Raw genomic sequence first — 26,105 nt, 5'->3', positions numbered from 1 at the left:
CTGGGGATTGGCAAGGGAGAATTGGGTCTCGCATGGTTTTGTAGGCCCAATAAAACATTTGCCTACTGAGTCCAAGTACAGTGCTAGGTAGTGGGAATTAAGAAATGAGGGCCAGGGGCATCTGGGTGGCTTAGTTGGTTGAGTGTCAGACTTCCACTCAAGTCATGATCTCCCAGTTTGTGAGATGGAGCCCCACATCAGGCTTGCTGCTATCAGTGAGTGCAGAGCCCGCTTCAGATCCTCTGTCCCCCTTTCTCTCTGCCCCTCCCCCGCTCGTTCTCTCTCTCTCTCTCTCTCTCAAAAATAAAAAAGTAAAAAAAAAAAAAAAGTACATCAAAATAAAAAAAAAAAGAAATGAGAGCCAAATCCAGCGCCAAGAAACTCACTATGTAATAACTCAAAGGAAAAGAGGATAAAGAGTAGGTAAGAAATGGAATTTGAATTCTACTTTCAAAGAGCATGGTTATAGATACCTTTGTGGTAATAGACATGTTTTCAGACACTTCCCAAGATTTGTTTTTATTAAATTTAAGTGCTGTGCCTATAGTTATCTGCTGGAATGGCCTTGAAGGATGTTTGAATAGCATTTTTGAAATGTGGACAGTCTGAGACTGAAGAGCCAGCAGAAATCCACCATTAGTATCCTTGCAGCGAACTACGTAACCTCCAACTTTACAGCAGTTATTTTCAAAGATGTGTTTGCAAAAAGAACATTAAAAAAAAGCCATAACTATGTTAAGAATTTTCACCGAATGCATTGTATTTTAGCCTAGTTCTTCAGTTCCAGTGGCCACAAACTTCTCAGCATTATTCCAAATTTCTCGTTGTGAGGATTTACTTATGGAAGAGATAGGACACACATTCTTTGTGTCGAGTACAAGCTAAACTGCCGGTTTTTACTATGATTACAAAATAGGAACACTACCAATTGTGATACACCTTGGTGCCCTAAATATAATAGCATCCGATGTTCTGACCTCTACAAGTTTACTTTAACTCAAAATCTCCCAGATCTTCAAAAAAATTGGAATTGCGTGAGAAATATTTCTTAAATTTGAGAAAAAGTTAGGAAATGGGAATTAAGTGAATTGGACCGGCTTGGAACGTCATGTTACAAAGAGCCAATATAATTTTTATAGGATAATTTTTCCATCTAGTATCTCAAGAAAGCGTATTATCTTTAATAAAATGTTCAATACCAATATTCTTTGAAGAACCAGTCTTTCAGTAAAGAGATTCCGGGATTTTAATTTACGAACTTCTTTGCCATTTGCAAGCAGAACCAAGCGCTACCAAACAACAAACACCATACCTAGGAGCAATAACTCTTGAGACGACCGAGAACTAAGGGAAAGCTTGATTGGGTGATTCTCGCGAGAAGTACCACATTCACTATTTTTCGCGATATTTTCGTGCCCAACCCTTTTCCTAGTCTCGCAGGATCACGGTTAATCTCGCGATATTTGGGAAGTTCCGTGGGGAAAATGGCGGCGGCCGGGAGCACCCATCTCTTCTTGCCGCCGGGGACTTCAGACTGAGCCTTCTTGGGAAGAGTGGGGACGGCTGGTGCCCTGCGTCCCGAAAGCCCGAACCAACTTGGTTCCCTCGTTAGTGGTGGGGGAGGGCTTATCCTCTTGTGTAGGACTCAGGACCTCCCCACCGTCAGGATGAAGGCTCAGGGGGAAACCGAGGGTGAGTGACTTGAGGGGGAAAGCAGGGGGCGGGACACAGCTTTGGGGAGCCAATCTGTGGAAGAAGCTGGGGGGCCTACGCTCCCGAGGTCGTGGAGTCCAGGAGGCGGGATAGGTGTCAGTTTTAGATTCTGACTGTGCCTTCTTTGGCCGTGAAGGACTCTGACTTTGGGGTGATGCGGGCTCCCAACTTCTGTGAAGGTTTCCTGCTTAGCTAGGGGCAATCATTTGGGCCTCAGGACGTTTTTAACCTAGAGTTAATGGAAGACCAGGCGAGTGAATCTATAATTTGCTTACACCTTGTTTTAGAAGGGATGTTTGAATAATGACGTTTAAAAATATAATTATATTATTATAATATAAAGCTGTGTGTCAAATATTGGAGGATGTTTCGGCGTGAGTGAAATGATAGGACCTTAAGATTTTAAAAGCCGTAGTTCTATAGAATGTCACAGTGGTCAAACCTTGTACTATTGTATATTTGTAAAATGCGTTGAATTTATCGTTTCAATGGCTAGATTAACAACTGCTGAAAAACAACTTTTCTGTTGGAATCTTAGAATCTATAAAGTTTTACACTCTTAACGGCTTCCTTAGTATTTTGGATATAGTTCTGTTAATAAGAATCACTGTATCAGTGTTTATCCATCTTTTCCACTTTGAGCTTTGTTAGATCAGCGGCCTTGCCTTACTCATGGTTGTGTAGTCCCTGACCCAGAATGTGTTTGATTTGAGCGTTTGATTTGAGCATTCGTATAAAGTACTTATCATCAGGCTTCTTAAGGAAAAGGGGGGTGGAGAGTGTATTTTAAAGAAGAGGAAGAAGAATAGTATATCCTTTGGTGCAGAGGACTGATGAGTGTAAAAGGGAAACTCGAGACAGGAATTTCATGTAGTTTGCTCACTAATGTATCTCCAGCACATAAAATAATGCTTGAATGAGTGAATCTTGGAAGTGGGAATTGCCAACAATGTGTTCAAAACTATATAAACTGGCTGAAACAGTTCTCAAACCAGTTTTCCAGGATATGAGGACATTGGAAGGAGTTTGAATCTTGATTTAGAAAATGCCACTGCCTTAACTCTGATTGCTGACATTGTATTCATCTTTCAATGTCAACATCAACTGTCACTTTTTTTGTAATATCTCCACAACTAATAATGAACTTTTCCTTTTTTGCATTTGAGTAGTAATGTGTTTCTGTTTTTAACAGCATATCTCATTTTGCTCTGTGTCATGGTTATTTCCACTTTAACTTATGTACACCCCCTCACAGATGTCATCTTAGTCGTATTGTGTGTTTTGCATTGCCAGCAGTCTCTAGCGCATGTCCTTGCTCGTATTATATTTCAGTAATAATAATTTTTAAAAACCCTCACAGATGTCATCTCAGACATATTGCGTGTGTGCGTTTTTTAAGTTTATTCATTTTTTTTTTTTTGAGAGCGCATGAGAGAGAGGCAGAGAATCTCAAGCAGGCTCCATTGTCAGCACAGAGCCAGATGTGGGACTCAGTCTCACAAACCATGAGATCATGACCTGAGCTGAAATCAAGAGTTGGACGCTTAACGGACTGAGCCGCCCAGGCACTCCATATTGCAAGTTTTTGTATTGCCAGTGGTCTCTAATACAGGTCCTTGCTCATACTAGAAGTACACGAATTAGAGGAAGGATCAGCTATATTTCAAAAGTAAAAATTTAATGAAAATAAAAATAAAAACTATATTTCAATAATAAAATAAAAACTATCATTCAGTAATAAATGTAATAACATTTCAAAAATAAAAATCAACTAAATTTCAATAATGAAAATTATAATTCAGTAATAAAAATTAAGGGGGTTGGAGAGCATAAGAGCTTTGTTCACTCGCAGGACAGAAACCGAGGTCTTTTCTACCTTTCTCTTACCTCTACCGGAAATTTATCCTTTAGTTGTTGACATATTTCCTATCCATATAGGTTTAGTTTGAAAAATCAAAATGACAAATACAGCCTGTTTTCTTGATAATACATATATATTGATCTATTAGAGTTTCATCAAAAAATTTAAAAAGCCTGTATTTCACATTGAAAACCAACTAACCATAGTAAGGCCATGTTCAAATGTATGCTCTACATATATCATGAAATGATTTTGTCACTAAATTGTAGTCCTGATCCTGAAACATGATTAGAGGTGATTCTTGTTTTGGTTTTCATTAAAAGACTGAATAGAAACCAGTTATGTTTTAAGGGGTTCCTTAGACCCCAATTTCTGTGTTGTCTCGTTAAAAATAAATTATTTGTATGTTTTGAAGTAAATGATATTGAAAAATATTTTAACTGAGTTCTTACCAAGGATGAGGTATGGGGGTTTCTTTTGCAAGAAGAATTGAAATGTCTTGAAAGAGTTTCTAATGATGTTTTCTAATTTGTATCATAGAGTCGGAGAAGCTGAGTAAGATGAGTTCTCTCTTGGAACGGCTACATGCAAAATTTAACCAAAATAGACCTTGGAGTGAAACCATTAAGCTTGTGCGTCAAGTCATGGTGAGGATCATGGTGGTGGATAAAGTGTTGTGCTTAGATAATTACTTAATAAGCTAAGCTCCCCATGTACACTTTTTCAAACCAATTATTATAGTGTGTCCTCAGTCTTATTTATCACAAAACATCTGAGTACATGGTGCACATCAACTTGAGTCTACCTAAGAAGTTCTGTTTATAAAATTATGTTAATCATGAGCTATAGTACACTGGGGTACTTCAGGCAAAGGTGCTTAGAAATACACCTAGGAGAGACACATATGATAGACTGATGTAGGGAGACCTTTGTTCTTCACTTGCTATTAAGCTCCTTGAGTCTAATGTGATAGTATTTTCATGTATCTACACTGCTAGTAGAGTTTGCGATTAATTCTTGATAAGCTTCACCTGTTCACTCTGTCAACTACTACTTCTTGAGTCATTTATCAGTATGGGGAGCCCTTAAATGGAAGTTAAGTAGAAGATAAGGGGTAGTGACTGGATATTAAAAGTTCATTCACGTGATTCCAGTGGTAGTCAAATGATGTAGGAAAACTTTACTTCTGTGATTTGACCTGGGTAATGATGGGGGGGGGGGGCGGCGGGGGTTCACTTTGTGGTAATTCATTCATGGATCTCTTCACTTAAGATTCATATACTTTTCTGTATATATGTTATATACTTCAGTGAAAGTACCCCCTCCTCCCCACCAAGTCTTAATTTGGGTCCATAGTAAGTTCAGTTTAATAGATTTGTTAGTGTTTAATGTGATCATATCAGTATAGCTCCAGCAAAAGAACTAAATTTGCTGTCAAAAGACCTATATTTGAAGTTCTTAGTAGCTATGTGACTTTGAACAAATTATTTACTGGGTCTCAGTTTTCTTATTTGGAAATAGAGGCACACAATACCAGTTTGCTTTTCCACATAGTTTTATTTTGAGGATTGAGTGAGATAATGGATATTAAAGTGTGGTGTTGCTTAAAGATTTATGTAACTAAATTCGAGAAATATATGTATATCCTTTGGCTGAGGATTATGTACATAAAATATATATGTATATTTTAATGTTTTAAAAAGAAGAATGGCTATTTTTCCTGTCTGAGGATTCAGAGGTTGTCATTTTTATACTACAAGGTAGTCATATTCTAGTTGGAAACATGCTCTGTAAATGATATTGTCATTAGACATCATGAGATAGAGGAATTCGAGATGGCTACTAAGACCCTCTCATGGGGTACCAGTGTCTTGGTTTTTGGGCACCATAGCTTCTACTGTCTACTTCTCACTCTGCAGATTCAGAAACCTAATTTTGTTGGTGTATTAAGACTTTGAAGAGTTTTCAACAACTGACATAGTAACAAAATCTCAGTAGACTAAATGTAAATCAGAATTCCAATTTATTAATCTACCACAGAGAGTTTATCTTTCCAGTTACCAGAATATTGGTTACCATTGTGCAGAGCAACCCCTTATCTATTCAAGATACAAGGGAAGCCAGATTATTAATCAGATGTTTGTTTCTTAGAACAAAGAGAGATTTAGGACATGGAAAGGCCTGAAAAACTATCTTTGTATCATAAAGCTGTTCACATTTCTAGAGAATAGAATGTTGTGCAGAGAGGAACTTCTTCTTTGGATAGAGTTAGAAAAACTATGTCAGGTCTTTTGTTCTTTGGGAGTCCCTTTTTCTGGACTACATGTTCTGTTTTTTAGAGTTACTCTAATTTTACTCAGGTCTGGTTATATTTCTTAGATTACACAGAAATCACCTTGTTAGGTTTGGGAATTGCCAGATCTCCTGAGCCACCCTATTTAACTGACTAAATTTAGGATGTAGTTACTTCTGCAGGAAGCTGATCTCATTTATTGTATTTGATTCTTCCTAATCTAAAATAAGATCTGGGCATACTTTTTTTCTACCTTCATGTATGTGGATATGGATGTATCCATGTTTATGAACTTTTCCTCCTGTGGAAGGATGGACAGAGTAACAGGAGTCTATAGATTATCAGAGTATATAGAGAATATAGAGTATATAGACCTATAGCATATAGTCTGAGGATTATCCTGAAATATTACTACTAGGATAAGTCCATTGACCTGAAACACTGTTGGCTTGGTTAATTTCTATCTTGAATGTTTTCCTACTTATTATAGGAGAAGAGGGTTGTGATGAGTTCTGGAGGGCACCAACATTTGGTCAGCTGTCTGGAGACATTGCAGAAAGCTCTCAAAGGTTTGTAAACATGTTTGAAATACGCTTCTTTTTTTTTTGTAATGTTTATTTTTGAGAGAGAGCAAGAGGGAGAGGGGCAGAGAGAGGGAGACAGGATCCCAAGTGGGCTCTGCACTGAGAGCAGAGAGCCCAATGTGGGGCTTGAACTCACAAACTGGGAGATGATGACCTGAGCCGAAGGCAGAAGCTCAACCAACTGAACCACCCAAGTGCCCCTGAAATATGCTTTCTTAAAATGCCCAGTTTTTATAAAGACTATTTTATACTTACATGAGAAATATAAATTGAGATAGATAAACTTTCTTTGCTAGGTGGTGTTCTTGTTTTCACTATGGAGTTGAGACCACCTCTTAATTTTTTTTTTTTTTAGTTAATTTTTTCAGAGAGAGAGAACAGGGGAGGGGCAGAGAGGGAGGGAGAAAGGTAATCTCAAGCAGGCTCTGCACTGTTAGTGCAGAGCCAGATGTGGGACTCGAACTCATGAACTGTGAGATCATGACGTGAGCTGAAATCAAGAGTCAGATGCTTAACCGACTGACTGAGCCACCCAGGCACCCCAAGATGAGATCTCACCTGAATTTTTGAAACATTTATTTTTGATCCTATTTGGGAGACTGGTAGAGACTCAAAAGATAGTTGATGGAGGGTAACTATAAGGTAGCAAGGGAAAGTTCTTTTTCTTCACATGTTCTCTGTCTTTTTTTTTTTAATGTTTATTTTTGGGAGAGAGAGACCGTGCAAGTGGGGGGAGGGACAGAGGGAAACACAGAATCCAAAGCAGGCTTCAGGCTCTGAGCTGTCAGCACAGAGCCCAATGCGAGGCTTGAACAAACAAATTGTGAGATCATGACCCGAGTCAAAGTCAGACTCTTAACTGACTGAGCCACCTAGGCGCCCCCAGTTTCTTTTTATAATGTTTTATTATTTATTTTTGAGAGTGAAAGAGACAGAGCACAAGTAGGGGAGGGGCAGAGAGAGAGAGGGAGACACAGAATCCAAAGCAGGCTCCAGGCTCTGAGCTGTCAACACAGAGCCCAACATGGGACTTGAATTCTTGAACCGTGAGATCATGACCTGAACTGAAGTCAGGTCCTTAACTGATTGAGCCATCCAGGCACTCTTCTTCAGATGTTCTCTTCTAATTAACTTGCAATAAGAAAATGGACATTTTAACTCTAAAGGATTTTTACATTGTTTTGGACAGTGTTTTCAGGAAAGCAAATAAAATTTAAATCATGAGCTTGAATATTTATGATTATAATTACTACTTCTGTGTATTTTGGGGGAGAAATGAAAGTAAAAAACAGATTTTACTCTGATCCATCACAAATGAACTTGATTCAGCTGAATAGTTCCCCCCCACCCCCACCCCTTGGGTTTTCTTTGACATCTCAAGTCTGAGAGTAGGTGCCTACAACCTTCATCGCCCCTTCTAATGTTTCCTTTTCTGATGGTTAAGAATCCTTGTTCATCAAAATGTAGAGAATCCCACTTTTGCTTCTTCCAACTCAACGTAGAGTCTCAGTGTTAAGAAACTGGTAGCCCTTCCCAATCTGTGGAAATACTATGGTATGTAGAGGCAGAGGCTGTTAACTTTTTAACTGTGGTAAAATATACATAACATTTACCATTTGAACCATTTAAAATTATAGTTGAGTGGCATTAAGTACATTCACATTGCTACATAACCATCACTACCATTGTCCATCTTCAGGACTTTTTCATCTTCCCAAGCTGAAATCCTGTGTTCATTAAACAGTAATTTCTCCTTTCTCCCTCTCCTCAACTCCTTGTAACCATCATTCTAGTTTCTCTCTGTAAGAATTTGTCTACTCTAGATACCTCATGTTAGTGGAATGAAACAGTATTTGTCCTTATGTGACTAACTTTTCACTTAGCATAATGTCTTCAAGGTTCATCCATTTTGTAGCATGTATCAGAATTACCTCTCTGTTAAAAAAAGCTAAATAGTGGTGCCTGAATGGATCAGTCAGTTAAGCATCCGACTCTTGATTTCAGCTCAGGTCATGATCTTACAGTTCATAGGAATGAGCCCCGGGTCAGGCTCTGCACTGATAGTGCAAAACCTCCTTGGGATTCTCTCTCCTTTCTCTGATCCTATATTCCAGCTCTCTCAAAATATATTAATAAACATTTTTTTAAAAAGCTAAGTAATATTTTGCATGTGTATACCACATTTTTATTCCTCTATTCATGAATGGACATTTGGGTTTCCACCTTTTGGCTGTAGTGAATAATGGTGCTATGAATATTGAATATTTCTTTATGTTGGTTTTAGTTTTGATGTTAATCTTCCTTATTCTAGCATTAGCAGATACATGTGTCTTTTTGAAGTTAAAGATAACTTGTCCCAAATGAGTAATGCAAAAGGGAGAGGAAAAAGGTCCGATAATTTTTTCAAATAGATCTTTTTTTTTTGTTTATTTATTTTTGAGAGAGAGAGACAGAGCAAGAGCAGGGGAAGGGCAGAAAGAGAGGGAGACAGAATCCGAAGCAGGTTCCAGGCTCTGAGCTGTCAGCACAGAGCCCGATGTGGGGCTTGAATCCACACGCTGCAAGATCATAACCTGAACTGAAGCTGAATGCTAAACTAAGTCACCCAGGCGCTCCAAATAGATCTTTTTTTTAATTTTTTTTTTTTAACATTTATTCATTGTTGAGAGAGAGAGAGAGAGAGAGAGTGTGTGTGTGTGTGTGTGTGTGTGAGCAGGGGAGGGGCAGAGAGAGAGGGAGACACAGAATCCGAAGCCAACTCCAGGCCCCGAGCTGTCAGCACAGAAACTGACTTGAGTCTTGAACTCACCAACTACGAGATCATGACCTGAACTGAAGTCAGAGGCTTAACTGAACTGAGCCACACAGGTGCCCCCAAAATAGATCTTTTTAATTTTTTTTTAAATGTTTATTTTTGAGAAAGAGTGAGACAGAGCACGAGTGGGTGAGGGGTAGAGAGAGAGGGAGACACAGAATCCAAAGCAGCCTCCAGGCTCTGAGATGTCAGCACAGAGCCTGACGTGGGGCTTGAACCCACAAACGTGGGATCATGACCTGAGCCGAAACCAAGAGTTGATGCTTAACTGACTGAGCCACCCTGGAGCCCCTCAAATAGATCTTTTTAAAGTAAGCTCTGTGCCCAACTGGGGCTCAAAATCACAACCCCAAAATTAAGAGTCGCACGCTCCACCAACTGAGTCAGCCAAGTGCTCCTCAAATAGGTCTTTTTTTTGACCCTTACTATTTAGGTCACAGCTAAGTCTTAACTAATGAACATACAGAAATTCTAAGCATTTGAACTGTTGGATGTAATGGCTTGAATGTATGGATATACTCCTTAGGATGTTTTGGTTTTTGAAGAATAAAATTTAAGTTATTTGGAGCATTTTGTGATTTCCTTTTTTTTTTTTACCCTTTCCTAGTAACATCTTTACCAGCAATGACTGACCGTTTGGAGTCTATAGCAAGACAGAATGGGTAAGTAGTCTATCTTAGGCAGAAGTATTTAACTTAGTGTTGACTTTGGGTGGCTTTATTTATGTGTCTTCTATTAATTTTTGTTTTGATTTGTTCCTGCTAGACTGGGCTCTCATCTCAGTGCCAGTGGCACTGAATGTTACATCACGTCAGATATGTTCTATGTGGAAGTGCAGTTAGATCCTGCAGGACAGCTTTGTGATGTAAAAGTGGCTCACCATGGGGAGAATCCTGTGGTATGTGCTGTTGATATTTCACTGGAATCTGTGGGGTTTACTTAGGGACATTAATTTTAAAATGAATTGTTGGGGTTTGAAATAGCTTGGGCTTAGGTTTTTTCATGAGCCACTGTAGAGATGATGTGATGGGCTGTAATGTAATATCAATAGCTCTAGAATGGAATTTAGAATAACATGGGTCCATCTCTGACATCATCCAAAGGCTTTGACACGTGGAGACGCTAGAGGAACCCTTTCCATTTCATATCAACAAACATGAGCCGCAATTGAACAATAGGTGCTGGGGATATGGAGATAAATAACTTAAAGTTCTTATCCTCAAAGAGCTAATAATCAAAAAGGACAGATAATCTTGTACATAACTAATGTCTCTGAAAAATCTTGTAATAGAGATGAATGTTTAATGTGTGTAACCAAGACAGTTGAATGTGGACTCCAAGGATGGCATTAAAGAGAGGTCCTACTGTTTTAAACAAACTACTGAAAGTTGATTCCATTATAAACTAGTTCATATACTTTGATCTTGAATTTCCCACCCCAACCCCATGGTTTACCAAGTAGAAAGAAGATGCTTTTTGATATCTTAATATAAGGATCATCTGTAGTTTTAATGTTGTTGTTATAAAGCATGTGCTATTAATAAAAGAGAAAAACTTTTGATGTCTTCAAAGGCCTTAAAGTAGTTTAAAGTTTTAACATGATTTGTTTAATTTCAGAGCTGTCCAGAACTTGTACAGCAACTAAGGTAAGCAAATGATGTTTATGTTCCCTGATACTGGCAGACAATGCTGTTCTTTATAGTTGGGTCTTGAGGCTGGTCAGAAGTTATTATCTTTATCAAAAGAAAAGAAAAAATTTACTCTCCTGAGGAACATACTTATTTTCTTAGGTCAAGATTTTTCAGTCTATGTTTGTTCACGTTCAGTATGGACTTAGCTTGGTTTCTCAACTTAGTCTATCCCAGGATTTTGCAACCTTGGCAGTATTGACAGTTTGGATTGGAAAATTCTTTGCTATAGGGGACTGCCTTGTGCAATGTAGGATGTTTAACCACATTCTTGCCCCCCCGCCCCCGCCACTAGTTGCTAGTAGTATCTATCTCCTGACCTGTGACAATAAAAAATATCTCTAGATATTGTTAAATGTTCCCTGGTGGGCAAAATCACTCCTGGTTGAAAACTGATCTAGCCTCAAAAATTCTGTGTGCAACAAAAATAAATAGAAACTAATTGTTGAATGAGAGAAGGCTTGAGAGAATTGAGTCTATGTCATGAAAAGAACTTATTTTCACTTTAATTTTGAGAAAAACTGTCTTACATTTAAGGTGTATGTGTGATAAACTCCCATCATAGGAAAAGCACTAGGCTTGAAGAGTTTCTTAGCAGTTAATGGCATTTCCTTCTGGATTATCCTTTCCCTTTAAATTGAGTGGAAATTTACTTTCTGGGATTTTGAAAAAGTCATTACATCAATTTTATGTTTTAAATATAGCGAAGTTCTCAGATACTACGTGGAAATGTCTTAAGGTGTTAATAGTGAGGAAATAAGTTTTACAGTTGGCCTTTGCAGTAATCATTTTAATGTGTTTCTAGCCAAATGTGCCAAGTTTGAACCACCTTTTAAAAATTGCAATGCAACATAAAAACCTTTTTATAAGTCTAGCAACAGGTGTGTTACCAGAATAGTCCAGAAAGCCAATACTTCTGGTTCTAATCCTGGAGTAGGAGACTGCACCAATTTATGAACTAACTGGTGGTGTTCTAAAGTTAATTTGTAAGCATGTTTTGAAATGGGAACTTCAGAAAGAATATTAGCCCTTGTGTGCAATTTTTAGTCACTTTGTATAGGTGATAATTTTAAGGTAGAGGGTTTATTTTGCTGCTGTTCTTGTTTCTTTTTACTGTCTTCATGGCATTTTGGGTAGTAAGTGCTCATATTTGTTCAATAAATGCCTGACCAAATATCTGACATTGGTAGGGCAATTTAGCTTTCAAGAAACTTTTTTTTTTTCTTTTAACTTTGAAATAAGATACAGAGAATTAGAGTTGTTGAGTTGTGTTGGATTCCTGAGTCTGCCCACAGAGCCTAATTGACTAAGAATCCAAACCCGAATATTGGGTTCTAGGAAGCAAGGGGTCTAGGTAGTAGTTTTCTTTTTTCTGGGGCAGATCTCGTCATAGGAACATTCTCGAATATGTGGCTTGCCTCCATAGTGCTCATCTCCTTTTCTCCAGGCCTCTCATCTCTCTCCTAGTGTTCATTTTCCTCTCTACCCTTAGATTGCCATATGCATGCAAGTATTCTATTTTCCAAATTTATTTGACTTCCATTTCCTCCAATCAAAAGTTTTTTTTTTCCCTCACAACATTCAATCATCTCAGTTACATATTAAGAGGAAAAGAAAGTGATTTATTTATTTATTTATTTATTTATTTATTTATTATTTTTAAATTTTTAAATGTTTATTTATTTTTGAGAGAGAGAGTGTGAGCCAGGGAGGGGCAGAGAGAGAGGGAGGGAGACACAGAATCCGAAACAGTCTCCAGGCTCTGAGCTGTCAGCACGGAGCCCGATGCGGGGCCCGAACCCATGAACTGTGAGATCATGACCAGAGCTGAAGTCAGACACCCAACCGACTGAGCCACCCAGGCGCTCCAGAAAGTGATTTATTTAAATCAAGTCTCATTATGTAGGAGCAAATTACTGTAATATATGAACTATTAGGTCTTTTTGGTTCTTTTGTACTGCTTACAAGTACCTTCTCCAGAAAAATGGGAAGGAGAAAGGGAAACATTTTTTTTTTGCTACTTTTTTTTTCTTTTTTAACCTTAGTTATTTTGAGAGAGAGCACGCGTGTGTGTGTGCGTGCGTGCTGGGAAGGGGCAGAGAGAGAAGGAAAGACAGAATCCCAAGCAGACTCTGCCCAGTGCAGGGCTCGAACTCAAAAACTGTGAGATCATGACCTGAGCTGAAATCAAGAGTTGAATGCTTAACTGACTGAGCCTCCCAGGTGCCCCTTCTTTTGCTACTTTTGATTGATGCTAGAAAACTTTGGCTGGGGGGGAAAAGAGTAAAGCAAATTATTAAAATTAGTTTTATATAGCCATGATTTTTTGGTACTTTGCATTAAGATTGAGTAGTAATTGTGTTTTATTCTCCTCCTTCTTTCCTGAACTCCTTATAGGGAAAAAAATTTTGATGAATTTTCTAAGCACCTTAAGGGTCTTGTTAATCTTTATAACCTTCCAGGGGACAAGTAAGTATTTCTTTATTTTTTTGCTTTTGTTGGAAAAATTCGTATAAATATACTTGTGCTTAAAAATTTGCCGAGTCTTCTGCCCTATCTTATTTGTGATTTCTTCTCCTACTGACAACCTATAGCTTCTAACTTTATATCTTTTGAAGGTATTTTAAATAAATAATATCTGCATTAATGGATATAATGCTAAAAGACATTATAATCTTTGAGATGTCTTCAACATGTTGATTTTTTTTAGGTTTATTTATTTTGAGAGAGAGAGAAAGAGACTGCAAGTGGGGGAGGGGCAGAGAGTGGGGCAGGGGAGAGAATCCCAAGCAGGCTCTGTACTGACAGATGTGGGACTCCAGCTCACGAACTGTGAGATCATGACCTAAAGGAAAGTCGAATGCTAGACCAACTGAGCCACCCAGGCGCCCCAACATGATTTTTAGGCTGAAAAGAAATTAGTTGTTGTTGAACTTGCTCATCATTTTTATTTTTAACCTACCTGGGGTTCTGTTAACTAGCTTGGGTCTTTCAAATAGAATTGCCTTCAAGGGAATGTTAATTGTGTGTGTGTGTATGTTTTTCAACTCTTTAACTCTTGTTCTCTTCATCTACTTTCTAGCAAACTGAAGACTAAAATGTACTTGGCTCTCCAATCCTTAGAACAGGATCTATCTAAAATGGCAGTTATGTATTGGTAAGACTGGCTAAGGTGTCAATTCTGTTGAATTGTACCTTCTGGGTACTTTGTTCTTAAAGCTTTTCATCTAGGGTGTTACTAGGGTCCTCTATCATATATCTCGTCCATCTCATTTTACTTCCCAAATGATCACATTCCATTTTCTGAGTATTGGTATGTCCAAGTTGTTCGTTGGTATTCCATCAGTTTTATTTGAAGACTTGTCAAACCTAGCCTCTGGTCTTATAAATAATAGTCTACTTATAATTTTTGTTCACTGTATTACATACTGGTTTATACTTGTAAGTGATCTCTTCGAGAGTGAAATACAGTTGCTCTATGCCCAGTTATAAGAGTCATTAAATTAGTATTGTAAGACTTTTAACAGCTGAATTCATTAATACATTGTGCACTAGTACCTTCAGGGCTAAAATACAAGCAAACATAGATCATTTTTCTCACAGGAAAGCAACCAATGCTGGTCCCTTGGATAAGATTCTTCATGGAAGTGTTGGCTATCTTACTCCAAGAAGTGGGGGTATGTGATCCTACGTTGCTTATTTAGAAAATTGTTTAGTTTTAGTTAAGGGGTCATTACTTAAATTTCACTTTGGGATTATAAGCACAGGGAGAAAATTAGCAGTCACTTGTGTATTATTAGATGGTTTCCAAGGTGTCAATGCTTCTTGCCCTCCCCCATTTACATTTTTAAATTGTGAAGTAAATTGTTCGCACTAGAATTAATACTTCTGGTTCCATTATATTTGATAAGTTGCTTTGGAGCACGAATCCTCTTATTTATGAAACTATTTTCTCATGTAGTTTTGTAGAAATGGGAATGTTTTTCTATATTTCTAATTTACCTGATAAATATATAGTGATAAGTGTTATTTTTCATAGGTCATTTAATGAACTTGAAGTACTATGCCTCTCCTTCTGATCTGCTGGATGATAAGACTACATCTCCCATCATTTTGCATGAGAATAATGGTAAGGCTTTAACTGTAAAGCAACTGAAGGTTTTGTTCAGTGTTTAAAAAATATTTAAAATAATTGAACGCCCAAGCCTGTGTGTATTTCCTGATTTGCCATCCCTACCAAAGTTTGCTGTTTCTCTCAGTTTGCATCTGTAACACACACATGCTCATAAGTATATACATATGTACGTATATACATACATACATACATACATAATAGTACAAACTTAATAGGTGCTTATGAACAAGTAGGTGAATGAATGAAAAGATATAAACCATTTGTCTTGAAATAATCCCCTTTAAACATTAAAGGTGAAAAAATTAGCCAACTTACTAAAGAATTACAATAATGGATGGTTTTTTTTGTTTTTTGTTTTTTTTAAGTTTAGTCATGTTTTTTGAGAGAGAGTGAAAGAGAGAGCATGTGCCTGCGGGGAGAGAATCCTAAGCAGACTCTGCACCGACAGTGCAGACCTCCCAACTCACAAACATGTGAGATCATGACCTGAGGCAAAACCAAGAGTCAGACACTTAACTGACTGAGCCACCCAGGTGCCCCTCTATTTGCTTTTTATTTTTTTATTTTTTTTTATTTAAAAAAAAAAATTTTTTTTTTCAACGTTTATTTATTTTTGGGACAGAGAGAGACAGAGCATGAACGGGTGAGGAGCAGAGAGAGAGGGAGACACAGAATCGGAAACAGGCTCCAGGCTCTGAGCCATCAGCCCAGAGCCTGACGCGGGGCTGGAACTCACGGACCGCGAGATCGTGACCTGGCTGAAGTCGGATGCCTAACCGACTGCGCCACCCAGGCGCCCCTGCTTTTTAATATACTAAAACAAAATGAGAAATGGCCTAATCCCTCATTTGGTTCCCTTATAACTTTAGTCATTGATTATCCTATAATCATAATTCTATTTAAAAGCATTCTGGAGTTGGAGAAAATAAGTAAATGTCGGTAATGTGCCTTTAAGGGGCTCCTGGGTGGCTTAGTCGGTTGAGCATCCAACTCTTGATTTCAGCTTAGGTCCTGGTCCCAGGGTGATGGGATTGAGCCCCATGTCGGGCTCTGCACTGAGCGTGGGAACCTGCTTAAAATTTTCTCTCTCTCTCCTCTCCTCCCTCTGTCCCACTCCTCTCCCCCACTTGCACTCTCTCAAATAAAAAAAATAAAATGAAAAATTGGGACACCTGGGTGGCTCAGTCCATTAAGCATCTGACTTCAGCTCAGATCATGATCTCTCTGTAAATGAATTTGAGCCCTGCATTGGGCTCTATGCTGACCACTGAGAACCTGGAGCCTGCTTCAAATTCTGTGTCTCCCTCTCTCTCTGCCCCTCCCCCGTGCTTGCGTGCACACTCATGCTCTCTCTCTCTCTCTCTCTCAGAAATAAACATTAAAAAAATTTTTTTTAAATTTTTTTTCTTTGGAGTATATGGTTTCCTGTATTTTGTTTTATTTACTGACAGAAATACTGGTTGTTAGAAGGCAGCTTCTCAAACTTCTAAGTCATACAGGTATTATATTATCTGACAAATTAGGGTTAGCAAATTATGCAGAAGGTAGTTTGTTTTTTTGTTTTTAAGTGTTAAGATCCTTGTAATTTGTGTAATTTGGAGAATACCCCTTTTCTTTCCTATTCTCAGTTCCTCGATCATTGGGCATGAACGCATCAGTGACAATAGAAGGAACATCTGCTATGTATAAACTTCCAATTGCACCATTAATTATGGGGTCACATCCAGTTGACAACAAATGGTAAGTTAAATATACTTCCAGGGTAGCAAAGTTTATTTTTTCCAACTTCAAGCCTGGTATGAAATAAGTAATACTTTCACTTGGCTCTTCTCTCACTTAACTTTCTAGAGATTGGCTTTTTATTTTCTCTTTTTAATTCCTCTTTTCAATATCTATTTGAATGTTCCTGTCTGAAGTCTGCTTATAGAGCACATTGTCTATCCTGACAGAGAAGGAGGAGAACTGTACTAATTCCCTTGGTTTAATGATTGCTTCAGTTTTTTAGGTTATCATGGGATTTATATTGTTTTGGAGTCATATTGGAGTAATAACTAGAGAGCCTGTCTCAGGATAGATGTTGGATTAAGTACGTAAGGGTTAATGAATAGGATGTTTTGGAACTGGGGAAAGAAAGCTGAAAGAGTGAACTATTATTTTTTTTAACATCTTACTTATTTTTTAATTTTAACTAATCTCTACACCCAATGTGGGGCTCAAACTCACGACCCCAAGATCAAGAGTCGCATGCTCTTCTGACTGAGGCAGGTGTCCCCAAAAGAGTAAAATTAAAAAAAAATATATTTGTTTATTTTTGAGAGAGAGAGAGAATAGCAGGGGAAGGACAGAGAAAGAGAGGAGAGAGAGAGAGTCCCAAGCTGGCTCCGCATTGTCAGCAGAGAGCCTGATGCAAGGCTCAAAGTCATGAACTGTGAGATTATGACCTGAGCCAAAGTCTGACAGTTACCTGACTGATCCACCCAGGCATCCCCTGAAAGAGTGAACTTTTTTGATAGGCTTTTGTTAAATGATACGGACATGTCTAAGAACAAATGTTTAGATTTTTTATTTTCGTATCAAGTCAAATCCAACCATCCCCCCCCCTTTTTTTTTTGAAGGACTCCCTCCTTCTCCTTAATCACCAGTGCCAACAGTGTTGATCTTCCTGCCTGTTTCTTCTTGAAATTTCCCCAGCCAATCCCAGTATCTAGAGCATTTGTTCAGAAACTTCAGAACTGCACAGGTGAGTTTTAAGCATCAGGAGGTAATACTTGTTAAAAGTGTAAAAAACAAACTTCAACTTCAGATTATTTTAGACCTCTTTCAGTCTTGCAGGTCTCAAAAAAGTACTGATGGGTATAAATGTCATGGTGCTGTGTATTAGTAAATGCTTATTAATAAGTACTTTTTCAATGAATGGATGAATGAAATAGAAGTCACAAAGGGAAAACAGAGCTGTCACCATTTTGATGTTATTGTGATCATTATATTCTTGTTTTTCCAGGAATTCCATTGTTTGAAACTCAACCAACTTATGTACCCCTCTATGAATTAATCACTCAATTTGAGCTGTCAAAGGACCCTGACCCCATACCTTTGAATCACAACATGCGATTTTATGCTGTAAGTAAGGCTTATAGATTGTTGTAGGTTATATTTGAACCCAGGATCAGAATCTTCCTTCATAGGAATACTGAGGTCAGAAACATATCTTTTGGACTACTGGGCCATTTTCTAGTTCCTCATTCAGGCAGGAAATCACAGAAATTTCTGAAACATACTGAAGAAAGAGAGCATGAGCTTCCAAGTCAGGATATAACTGTACATTTCATGGCCAAAATTTCAGATGAAAGTCTCATAATGGTATCCTGAACTTTTACAAGCTTTTAAGTAGATGTTAAGAATTTTTTTTCTTTTTAATTTATTTAGAGAGACAGCAAGTATGTGCAAGTGGGGGAGGGGCAGAGAGGGAGAGAGAATCCCAAACAGGCTCTGTGCTTGTCAGCACAGAGCCCAATATGGGGCTCCAAACCCATCAACCGTGAGATCATGTCCTAGACTGAAGTCAGTCACTTAACCAACTGAGCCACCCAGGCACCCCAGATGTTAACAATTCTTAATGTTTAATTCTTTCAAGTGTCATGACCTGAAAAGATCCTTCAAGTACATGCAAAGAAAGTCCTGGAATGAATAAATTAAGGAAGGTTCCAAAACCTCATCTGGACTTGAATTTATTTGAATGTTTGATGATAGTCTAGACTAAAGTAGTAGTTCCCAAATTCTGACTGCATTAAATTATATAAGGTGTTTTATTTAAACTATAGATTTTTCACTTAGAATTCAGGAACCTTTTTAAAACAGATTTCTGAGGTAATTTTTTTTAGCTAGGTTAGGAAACCACTAGCAGAACATTTACAAAAAAGAGGTCTTTTCAGCCAAGTAATTGATAACATCAGCTGACCAAATAATTCACTGTGGAGTTTTATTATTCACTAAGGAATTGCGGCTGATTTTTGAGAAGTGGGTTGCCCCCCCCCCCACATGCTTCTGTGGTTGAAGCATGATGGGTGAATAAATAGCATTCATTTCTTTTGCTCTTTTTGCCCAGGCTCTTCCAGGTCAGCAGCACTGCTATTTCCTCAACAAGGATGCTCCTCTTCCAGATGGCAGAAGTCTACAGGGAACCTTAGTTAGCAAAATCACCTTTCAGCACCCTGGCCGAGTTCCTCTGATCCTAAATCTGATCAGACATCAAGTGGCCTATAACACCCTAATAGGAAGTTGTGTCAAAAGAACTATTCTGAAAGAAGGTACTACTTTTCCTTTTGATATAGTTACTGGCAAATGGAAACTTGATTACTCTTGTGGTTCTCTAAATTGGTGGCCTATTATATTCCCTGTAGAACTTTTAAAACTGGTTTCCGTTCCCAAGTAAATTGATACAGAACCTCAGTGGTAGGAGTTGGGAATCTAGTTTAAGCTCCACAAATAGTTATGATAGAACTCATCAATAAATTGGCATTTGGAAACCACTAGTTGTTTGTAATGAATTTATTCTTTCTCTGCATACAGTGATATAATTGGGTACCTACGAGCCTGAATTTTATAGCAGATATGTAAGGTAGAACTTGGGACACTGTAGGAAGAGATGACTTCTTCCTCCCCACCCCTTTTTTTAAAGTAATCTCTACACTCCATATGGGGCTTTAATTCACCACCCTGACATCAAGAGTCGCATGTGCTGCCAGGCATCCCAGAGACGATTTCTTGATATCTAAATCAAGGTTGTTTAGGACAATGCTTCCCAGCTTTTAGTCCTGCCTGAGTATATTTCATCTCCCCATTCTTTGGGGAACTTAAGCTTAAAAGAGGGTAAGACCTGTGCCCTTTGCTTTTTCTCCCAGGATTCTGAATGCTGATATTTTTCAAATGCAGTTTGCTATTAGAAAACTGCATCCTGCTATCCCTGAAAAGAATTTTGGCTGCTCTAGTTAACCACAGTTAATTTTTTACCTTAGTTGTAAAGCACTTCACAAATAGAAATGTATCAGTGCAAGTGGTAGGCAAAAAGAAACAGGGAAGTTAAATCAGGAGATAGCATTTTTGAGAATAAGAACTGGTTTAAAATGAGAAATTTTAGAGTAATGGCACTGACCACATGCAAGTGTGCTTATGACCCTTCTGTGTCATGTATTTGAATCCTGGGAGAATTCTCCAGATGGTTTCAGGACATCTGGATATTAGTTTTCGTAAGATAGTTACAAAGTTAGTCCTGCAGAGATGCATATGCTTTTTTCCAAGAAAGTACATGATCCTTATCTCTGGGCTGCCAGCATGTTTGGCTTAAGAACCTATGATGATAGTTACATACGTGTATTTGGCATAACTGTATCATTTTACATGATAGCCCCTAGATCCCTGCTTACCAAACTATGGGTTGCATAGCTAACATCTGCAAACACTGATAGCAGGGTTTATTATAGTGGTTCTGGATATCTGCTTATCACAAAGAATGAAAAACTCTTCTTGGCCAGTTTCTTTTCAGAATTCACTTTCAAGGCAAGGTGTTTATATCTGTCAAGGTCTCCAGTAATTTAGGGATCAAATGGCTTTCATTTTAGAAAATGGAAGTTTAGTTGCTTGTTTTGGAGTATTTATAACATAAGCTGGCATAGTCCTTGGAATCTGATTCCTTCTATCACCTCTGAATGATGTAGTAAGTTTTGTGTGTTAAAAAATGTGTGGGATTTAGTTTCTAAGGAGACAGAATTTCTGTATACTTAGGGATTAGTATTTACTTGTGTCTAATATTTGGTTGATTATTTTATGATCCTTTTCTTTGCTTTTTAGATTCTCCTGGGCTCCTCCAATTTGAAGTGTGTCCCCTCTCAGAGTCCCGTTTCAGCGTATCTTTTCAGCACCCTGTGAATGACTCCCTGGTGTGTGGTGAGTTGTGAGGGGGCTAGCACTTCTCTTAGGGCAGTGGTTTGGTCCCTTTATCTTCTTTTTGAAAAATCAGAAGCTGAGTCTCTCTCAAATACCTCCTATGTATTTTGTCTTTCAGTGGTTATGGATGTACAGGACTCAACACATGTGAGCTGTAAACTGTACAAGGGGCTGTCAGATGCACTCATCTGCACAGATGACTTCATTGCCAAAGTTGTTCAAAGGTAGCACTGGCCCTTTTCCTTCAGAGTCCCATTAAGAGGAGTATAAGGAGTGCTGTTTTCAGTATTAGATTGAACTGGAAATTTAGGAGGAGAGCATATAGTCACTGCTTTGAATTCACCTTCCTCTGCTTTAGGATTCAAAAGCAATGTGAGCTTTGGTGTTTTAAATATTATGAGAGTAATAGGAAGTAAGGTAGGTAACTTTAGGCCCAGTGTTAGGGTTCTTTTAGGAGGGGGAGAGCTGAAATAAGATGTAGATTCTTTTTTCACTTACCTTTTGTTTCACTTTTTAACATATGTAATATGTTAAATGGTGGCATGTGGGAAGATACTTAAGGCAGTCAGCTTCCCAGAAACATTAGTATGTAATTTTGAGATTTTTCTGGAGTAGGTACTTGTGGCCTATTTTGTAAGTAAATCTTATTGGAACGCAGCCATGTCTGTTCATTTACGTATTGTCTGTGGTGCCTTTTAAGTTCAGATGGCAGAACAGCTGGACAGAAACCATATGATCTTCAAAAGCCTAAAACATTACTATCTGGTCTTTTAAGAAAGATTGTTACAATGTTCTGGAGCAAAGTGTTTTCAAAAATATGTTTATAAATTTATCTGTAAGATAAAAACTACTTTAAAATAAACAAGATTTTATACCAATAATAGCATTTTTCACAGTATAGTGTTGGGATGATCTAAGCCATTAAAGCTTAGAACTTGATGGGTCAAGAAATTTTTCTAGTGGTTCATTAAGATAAATAGCAATCTCATTAGTCACATGTGAAGCCCCAAAAGGAGGGCATTTTCTTACCAAGTTCATTATCAGTTTTCTTTTAGTTCAGTATGATATCTAATTTGGACTCTGTTTATGGTTGCTTGGTTTTTGTTAGTGCTTCAGAAGAGGTTGAGATTGCTTACTAATACAGGTTCTTATTTTATCAAGTTTATTTTTTTGAGAAAGGGTGTGCGTGCGAGCGGGGGAGGGGCAGAGAGAGAAAATCTTAAGCAGGCTATGTGCAGTCAGTGCAGAGCCCATTGTGGGGCTCAGTCTCATGAACTGTGAGGTCATGACCTGAGCCGAAATCAAGAGTTGGATGCCTCACCGACTGAGCCACCCAGGCGCCCCCAGATTCTTTTTAGAATGAATTTGCTCAAAGCTCTGGCATTTTATAGAACTACTTCTGCCTTTTGGGTTACTTGCCTTACCTGAAAATTGCTTAATGCAAACTTTTGATGGCATGTCTGAAACTCAGGCAGAATTAAAGCCTGTTCTCCCAAATAAAAATTGTTTTCATTCAGCAGCTAGTACATTGGTAACTTTGTTTTTTCCATCTTTTCTTACAGATGTATGTCCATCCCTGTGACGATGAGGGCTATTCGGAGGAAAGCTGAAACCATTCAGGCCGACACCCCAGCACTGTCCCTCATTGCAGAGACAGTTGAAGACATGGTGAAAAAGAACCTGCCCCCGGCTAGCAGCCCAGGGTATGGCATGACCACAGGCAACAACCCAATGAGTGGTACCACTACACCAACCAACACCTTTCCGGGGGGTCCCATTACCACCTTGTTTAATATGAGCATGAGCATCAAAGATCGGCATGAGTCGGTGGGCCATGGGGAGGACTTCAGCAAGGTGTCTCAGAACCCAATTCTTACCAGTTTGTTGCAAATCACAGGGAACGGGGGGTCTACCATTGGCTCGAGTCCGACCCCTCCTCATCACACGCCGCCACCTGTCTCTTCGATGGCCGGCAACACCAAGAACCACCCGATGCTCATGAACCTTCTTAAAGATAATCCTGCCCAGGATTTCTCAACCCTTTATGGAAGCAGCCCTTTAGAAAGGCAGAACTCTTCTTCCGGCTCACCCCGGATGGAAATATGCCCGGGAAGCAACAAGACAAAGAAGAAGAAGTCATCAAGATTACCACCTGACAAACCCAAGCACCAGACTGAAGATGACTTTCAGAGGGAGCTATTTTCAATGGATGTTGACTCACAGAACCCTATCTTTGATGTCAACATGACAGCAGACACGCTGGATACACCACACATCACTCCAGCTCCAAGCCAGTGCAGTACTCCCCCAACAACTTACCCACAACCAGTACCTCACCCCCAGCCCAGTATTCAAAGGATGGTCCGGCTATCCAGTTCAGACAGCATTGGCCCAGATGTAACTGATATCCTTTCAGACATTGCGGAAGAAGCCTCTAAGCTTCCCAGCACTAGTGACGATTGCCCACCCATTGGCACCCCTGTTCGAGATTCTTCAAGCTCTGGGCATTCTCAGAGTGCCCTCTTTGACCCTGATGTCTTTCAAACCAATAATAATGAAAATCCATACACAGATCCAGCTGACCTAATTGCAGATGCTGCTGGAAGCCCCAGTAGTGACTCTCCTACCAATCATTTTTTTCCTGATGGAGTAGATTTTAATCCTGATTTGTTGAACAGCCAGAGCCAAAGTGGTTTTGGAGAAGAATATTTTGACGAAAGTAGCCAAAGCGGAGATAATGATGACTTCAAAGGATTTGCATCTCAGGCACTAAATACTTTGGGGGTGCCAATGCTTGGAGGTGATAATGGGGAGACTAAGTTTAAAGGTAATAGCCAAGCTGACACAGTTGATTTCAGTATTATAGCAGTGGCTGGTAAGGCTTTGGGTCCTACAGATCTCATGGAGCATCACAGTGGTAGCCAGAGTCCTTTATTGACTACTGGGGACTTAGGGAAAGAAAAGACTCAAAAGCGAGTAAAGGAAGGCAATGGCAGCAGTAATAGTAGTCTGTCAGGGCCAGGATTAGATAGCAAACCAGGGAAGCGCAGCCGGACCCCTTCTAACGATGGTAAAAGCAAAGATAAGCCTCCAAAGCGAAAGAAGGCAGACACTGAGGGAAAGTCTCCATCTCACAGTTCTTCTAACCGACCTTTCACCCCACCTACCAGTACAGGTGGATCCAAATCTCCAGGCAGTTCAGGAAGATCGCAGACTCCCCCAGGTGTTGCCACACCACCTATTCCCAAGATCACTATTCAGATTCCTAAAGGCACCGTGATGGTGGGCAAGCCCTCCTCCCATAGTCAGTATACCAGCAGTGGCTCTGTGTCTTCCTCAGGCAGTAAAAGCCACCATAGCCATTCTTCCTCCTCTTCTTCCTCATCTTCTGCTTCCAACTCAGGCAAGATGAAAAGCAGTAAATCAGAAGGTTCTTCAAGTTCCAAGTTAAGTAGCAGTGTATATTCTAGCCAAGGGTCTACTGGATCTAGCCAGTCTAAAAATTCATCCCAGTCTGGGGGGAAGCCAGGCTCCTCTCCCATTACCAAGCATGGACTGAGCAGTGGCTCCAGCAGCACTAAAATGAAACCTCAAGGGAAGCCATCTTCACTTATGAATCCCTCTTTAAGTAAACCAAACATATCCCCTTCTCATTCAAGGCCACCTGGAGGCTCTGATAAGCTTGCCTCTCCAATGAAGCCTGTCCCTGGGACTCCCCCATCTTCTAAAGCCAAGTCCCCCATCAGTTCAGGTTCTGGTGGTTCTCATTTGTCTGGAACTAGTTCAGGCACTGGCATGAAGTCATCTTCAGGGTTAGGATCCTCAGGCTCATTGTCTCAGAAAACTCCCCCATCATCTAATTCTTGTACAGCATCTTCCTCTTCCTTTTCTTCAAGTGGCTCTTCCATGTCCTCCTCTCAGAACCAGCATGGGAGTTCCAAAGGGAAATCCCCCAGCAGAAATAAGAAGCCGTCCTTAACAGCTGTCATAGATAAACTGAAGCATGGGGTTGTCACCAGTGGCCCTGGAGGTGAAGACCCAATGGATGGCCAGATGGGGGTGAGCACAAATTCTTCTAGCCATCCTATGTCCTCCAAACATAACATGTCAGGAGGAGAGTTCCAGGGTAAGCGTGAGAAAAGTGATAAAGAAAAATCCAAGGTTTCCACCTCGGGGGGCTCAGTGGATTTGTCTAAGAAGACCTCAGAGTCAAAAAATGTGGGGAGCACAGGTGTGGCAAAAATTATCATCAGCAAGCATGATGGGGGTTCCCCCAGCATTAAAGCCAAAGTGACTTTGCAGAAACCTGGGGAAAGTAGTGGAGAGGGGCTCAGGCCTCAGATGGCCTCTTCCAAAAACTATGGCTCTCCACTCATCAGTGGTTCCACTCCAAAGCATGAGCGTGGCTCTCCTAGCCATAGTAAGTCACCAGCATATACTCCCCAGAATCTGGACAGTGAAAGTGAGTCAGGCTCCTCCATAGCGGAGAAATCTTATCAGAACAGTCCCAGCTCAGATGATGGTATCCGACCACTTCCAGAATACAGCACAGAAAAGCATAAGAAGCACAAAAAAGAAAAGAAGAAAGTAAAAGACAAAGATCGGGACCGGGACCGGGACAAAGACCGAGACAAGAAAAAATCTCATAGTCTCAAGCCAGAGAGTTGGTCTAAATCACCCATCTCTTCAGACCAGTCCTTGTCTATGACAAGTAACACAATTTTATCTACAGACAGGCCCTCAAGGCTCAGCCCTGACTTTATGATTGGGGAGGAAGATGACGATCTTATGGATGTGGCCCTGATTGGCAATTAGGAACCTTTTTAAGACAAAAGTGGCCAGAGAAAAACTAAGTTTATAGGCAAACCACCATAAGGGGTGAGTTAGGCAGGTCTGATTTTGTGTTTAAGAATCTTAAATGGCATGGTTTTGACACCAAGCTGGGTGAATTTAGAAAGTCATAGCCAGACCCAACTAAAGAGACCATAGGGTTTGATTCTGGTTACCAAGAATCACTTTTTCTTTTGCCAGATAAAAGGAAAAAAAAAGTTAAAATACTTGCTTATGAAAGGG

At 39.4% G+C, this 26,105-nt stretch overlaps 1 protein-coding gene across 2 annotated transcripts; it reads left to right on the top strand.

Moving 5' to 3' along the window:
- The first annotated feature begins 1,482 nt into the window (after positions 1–1,482).
- Positions 1,483–26,105, top strand: MED1 (mediator complex subunit 1). 2 transcript variants are annotated; one of them, XM_047081178.1, is made up of 17 exons: positions 1,483–1,692; positions 4,115–4,221; positions 6,358–6,436; positions 9,874–9,928; positions 10,032–10,164; positions 10,884–10,912; positions 13,352–13,423; positions 14,037–14,111; positions 14,558–14,631; positions 14,994–15,083; positions 16,718–16,829; positions 17,705–17,829; positions 18,091–18,209; positions 19,195–19,396; positions 20,937–21,032; positions 21,151–21,256; positions 22,595–26,105. In XM_047081178.1, exons 1-17 carry the CDS (start codon positions 1,668–1,670, stop codon positions 25,845–25,847), a joined length of 4,752 nt encoding a protein of 1,583 aa, XP_046937134.1. In that variant the 5' UTR covers positions 1,483–1,667; the 3' UTR covers positions 25,848–26,105. The 2 variants fall into 2 exon arrangements, with proteins under 2 accessions (XP_046937134.1, XP_046937135.1); XM_047081179.1 differs by lacking the exons at positions 1,483–1,692; positions 4,115–4,221; positions 10,032–10,164 and having other exon boundaries at positions 6,401–6,436.

The sequence above is a fragment of the Lynx rufus genome, unplaced genomic scaffold (assembly GCF_022079265.1).
Source record: "Lynx rufus isolate CCGP_SWC_20201006 ecotype Redwood Valley unplaced genomic scaffold, mLynRuf1.p SCAF_18, whole genome shotgun sequence".
NCBI classification, from domain to species: Eukaryota; Metazoa; Chordata; class Mammalia; order Carnivora; family Felidae; genus Lynx; species Lynx rufus.
The sequence above is the reverse complement of the archived record's forward strand: the minus strand, read 5'-3'. Positions and strand labels throughout refer to the sequence as shown.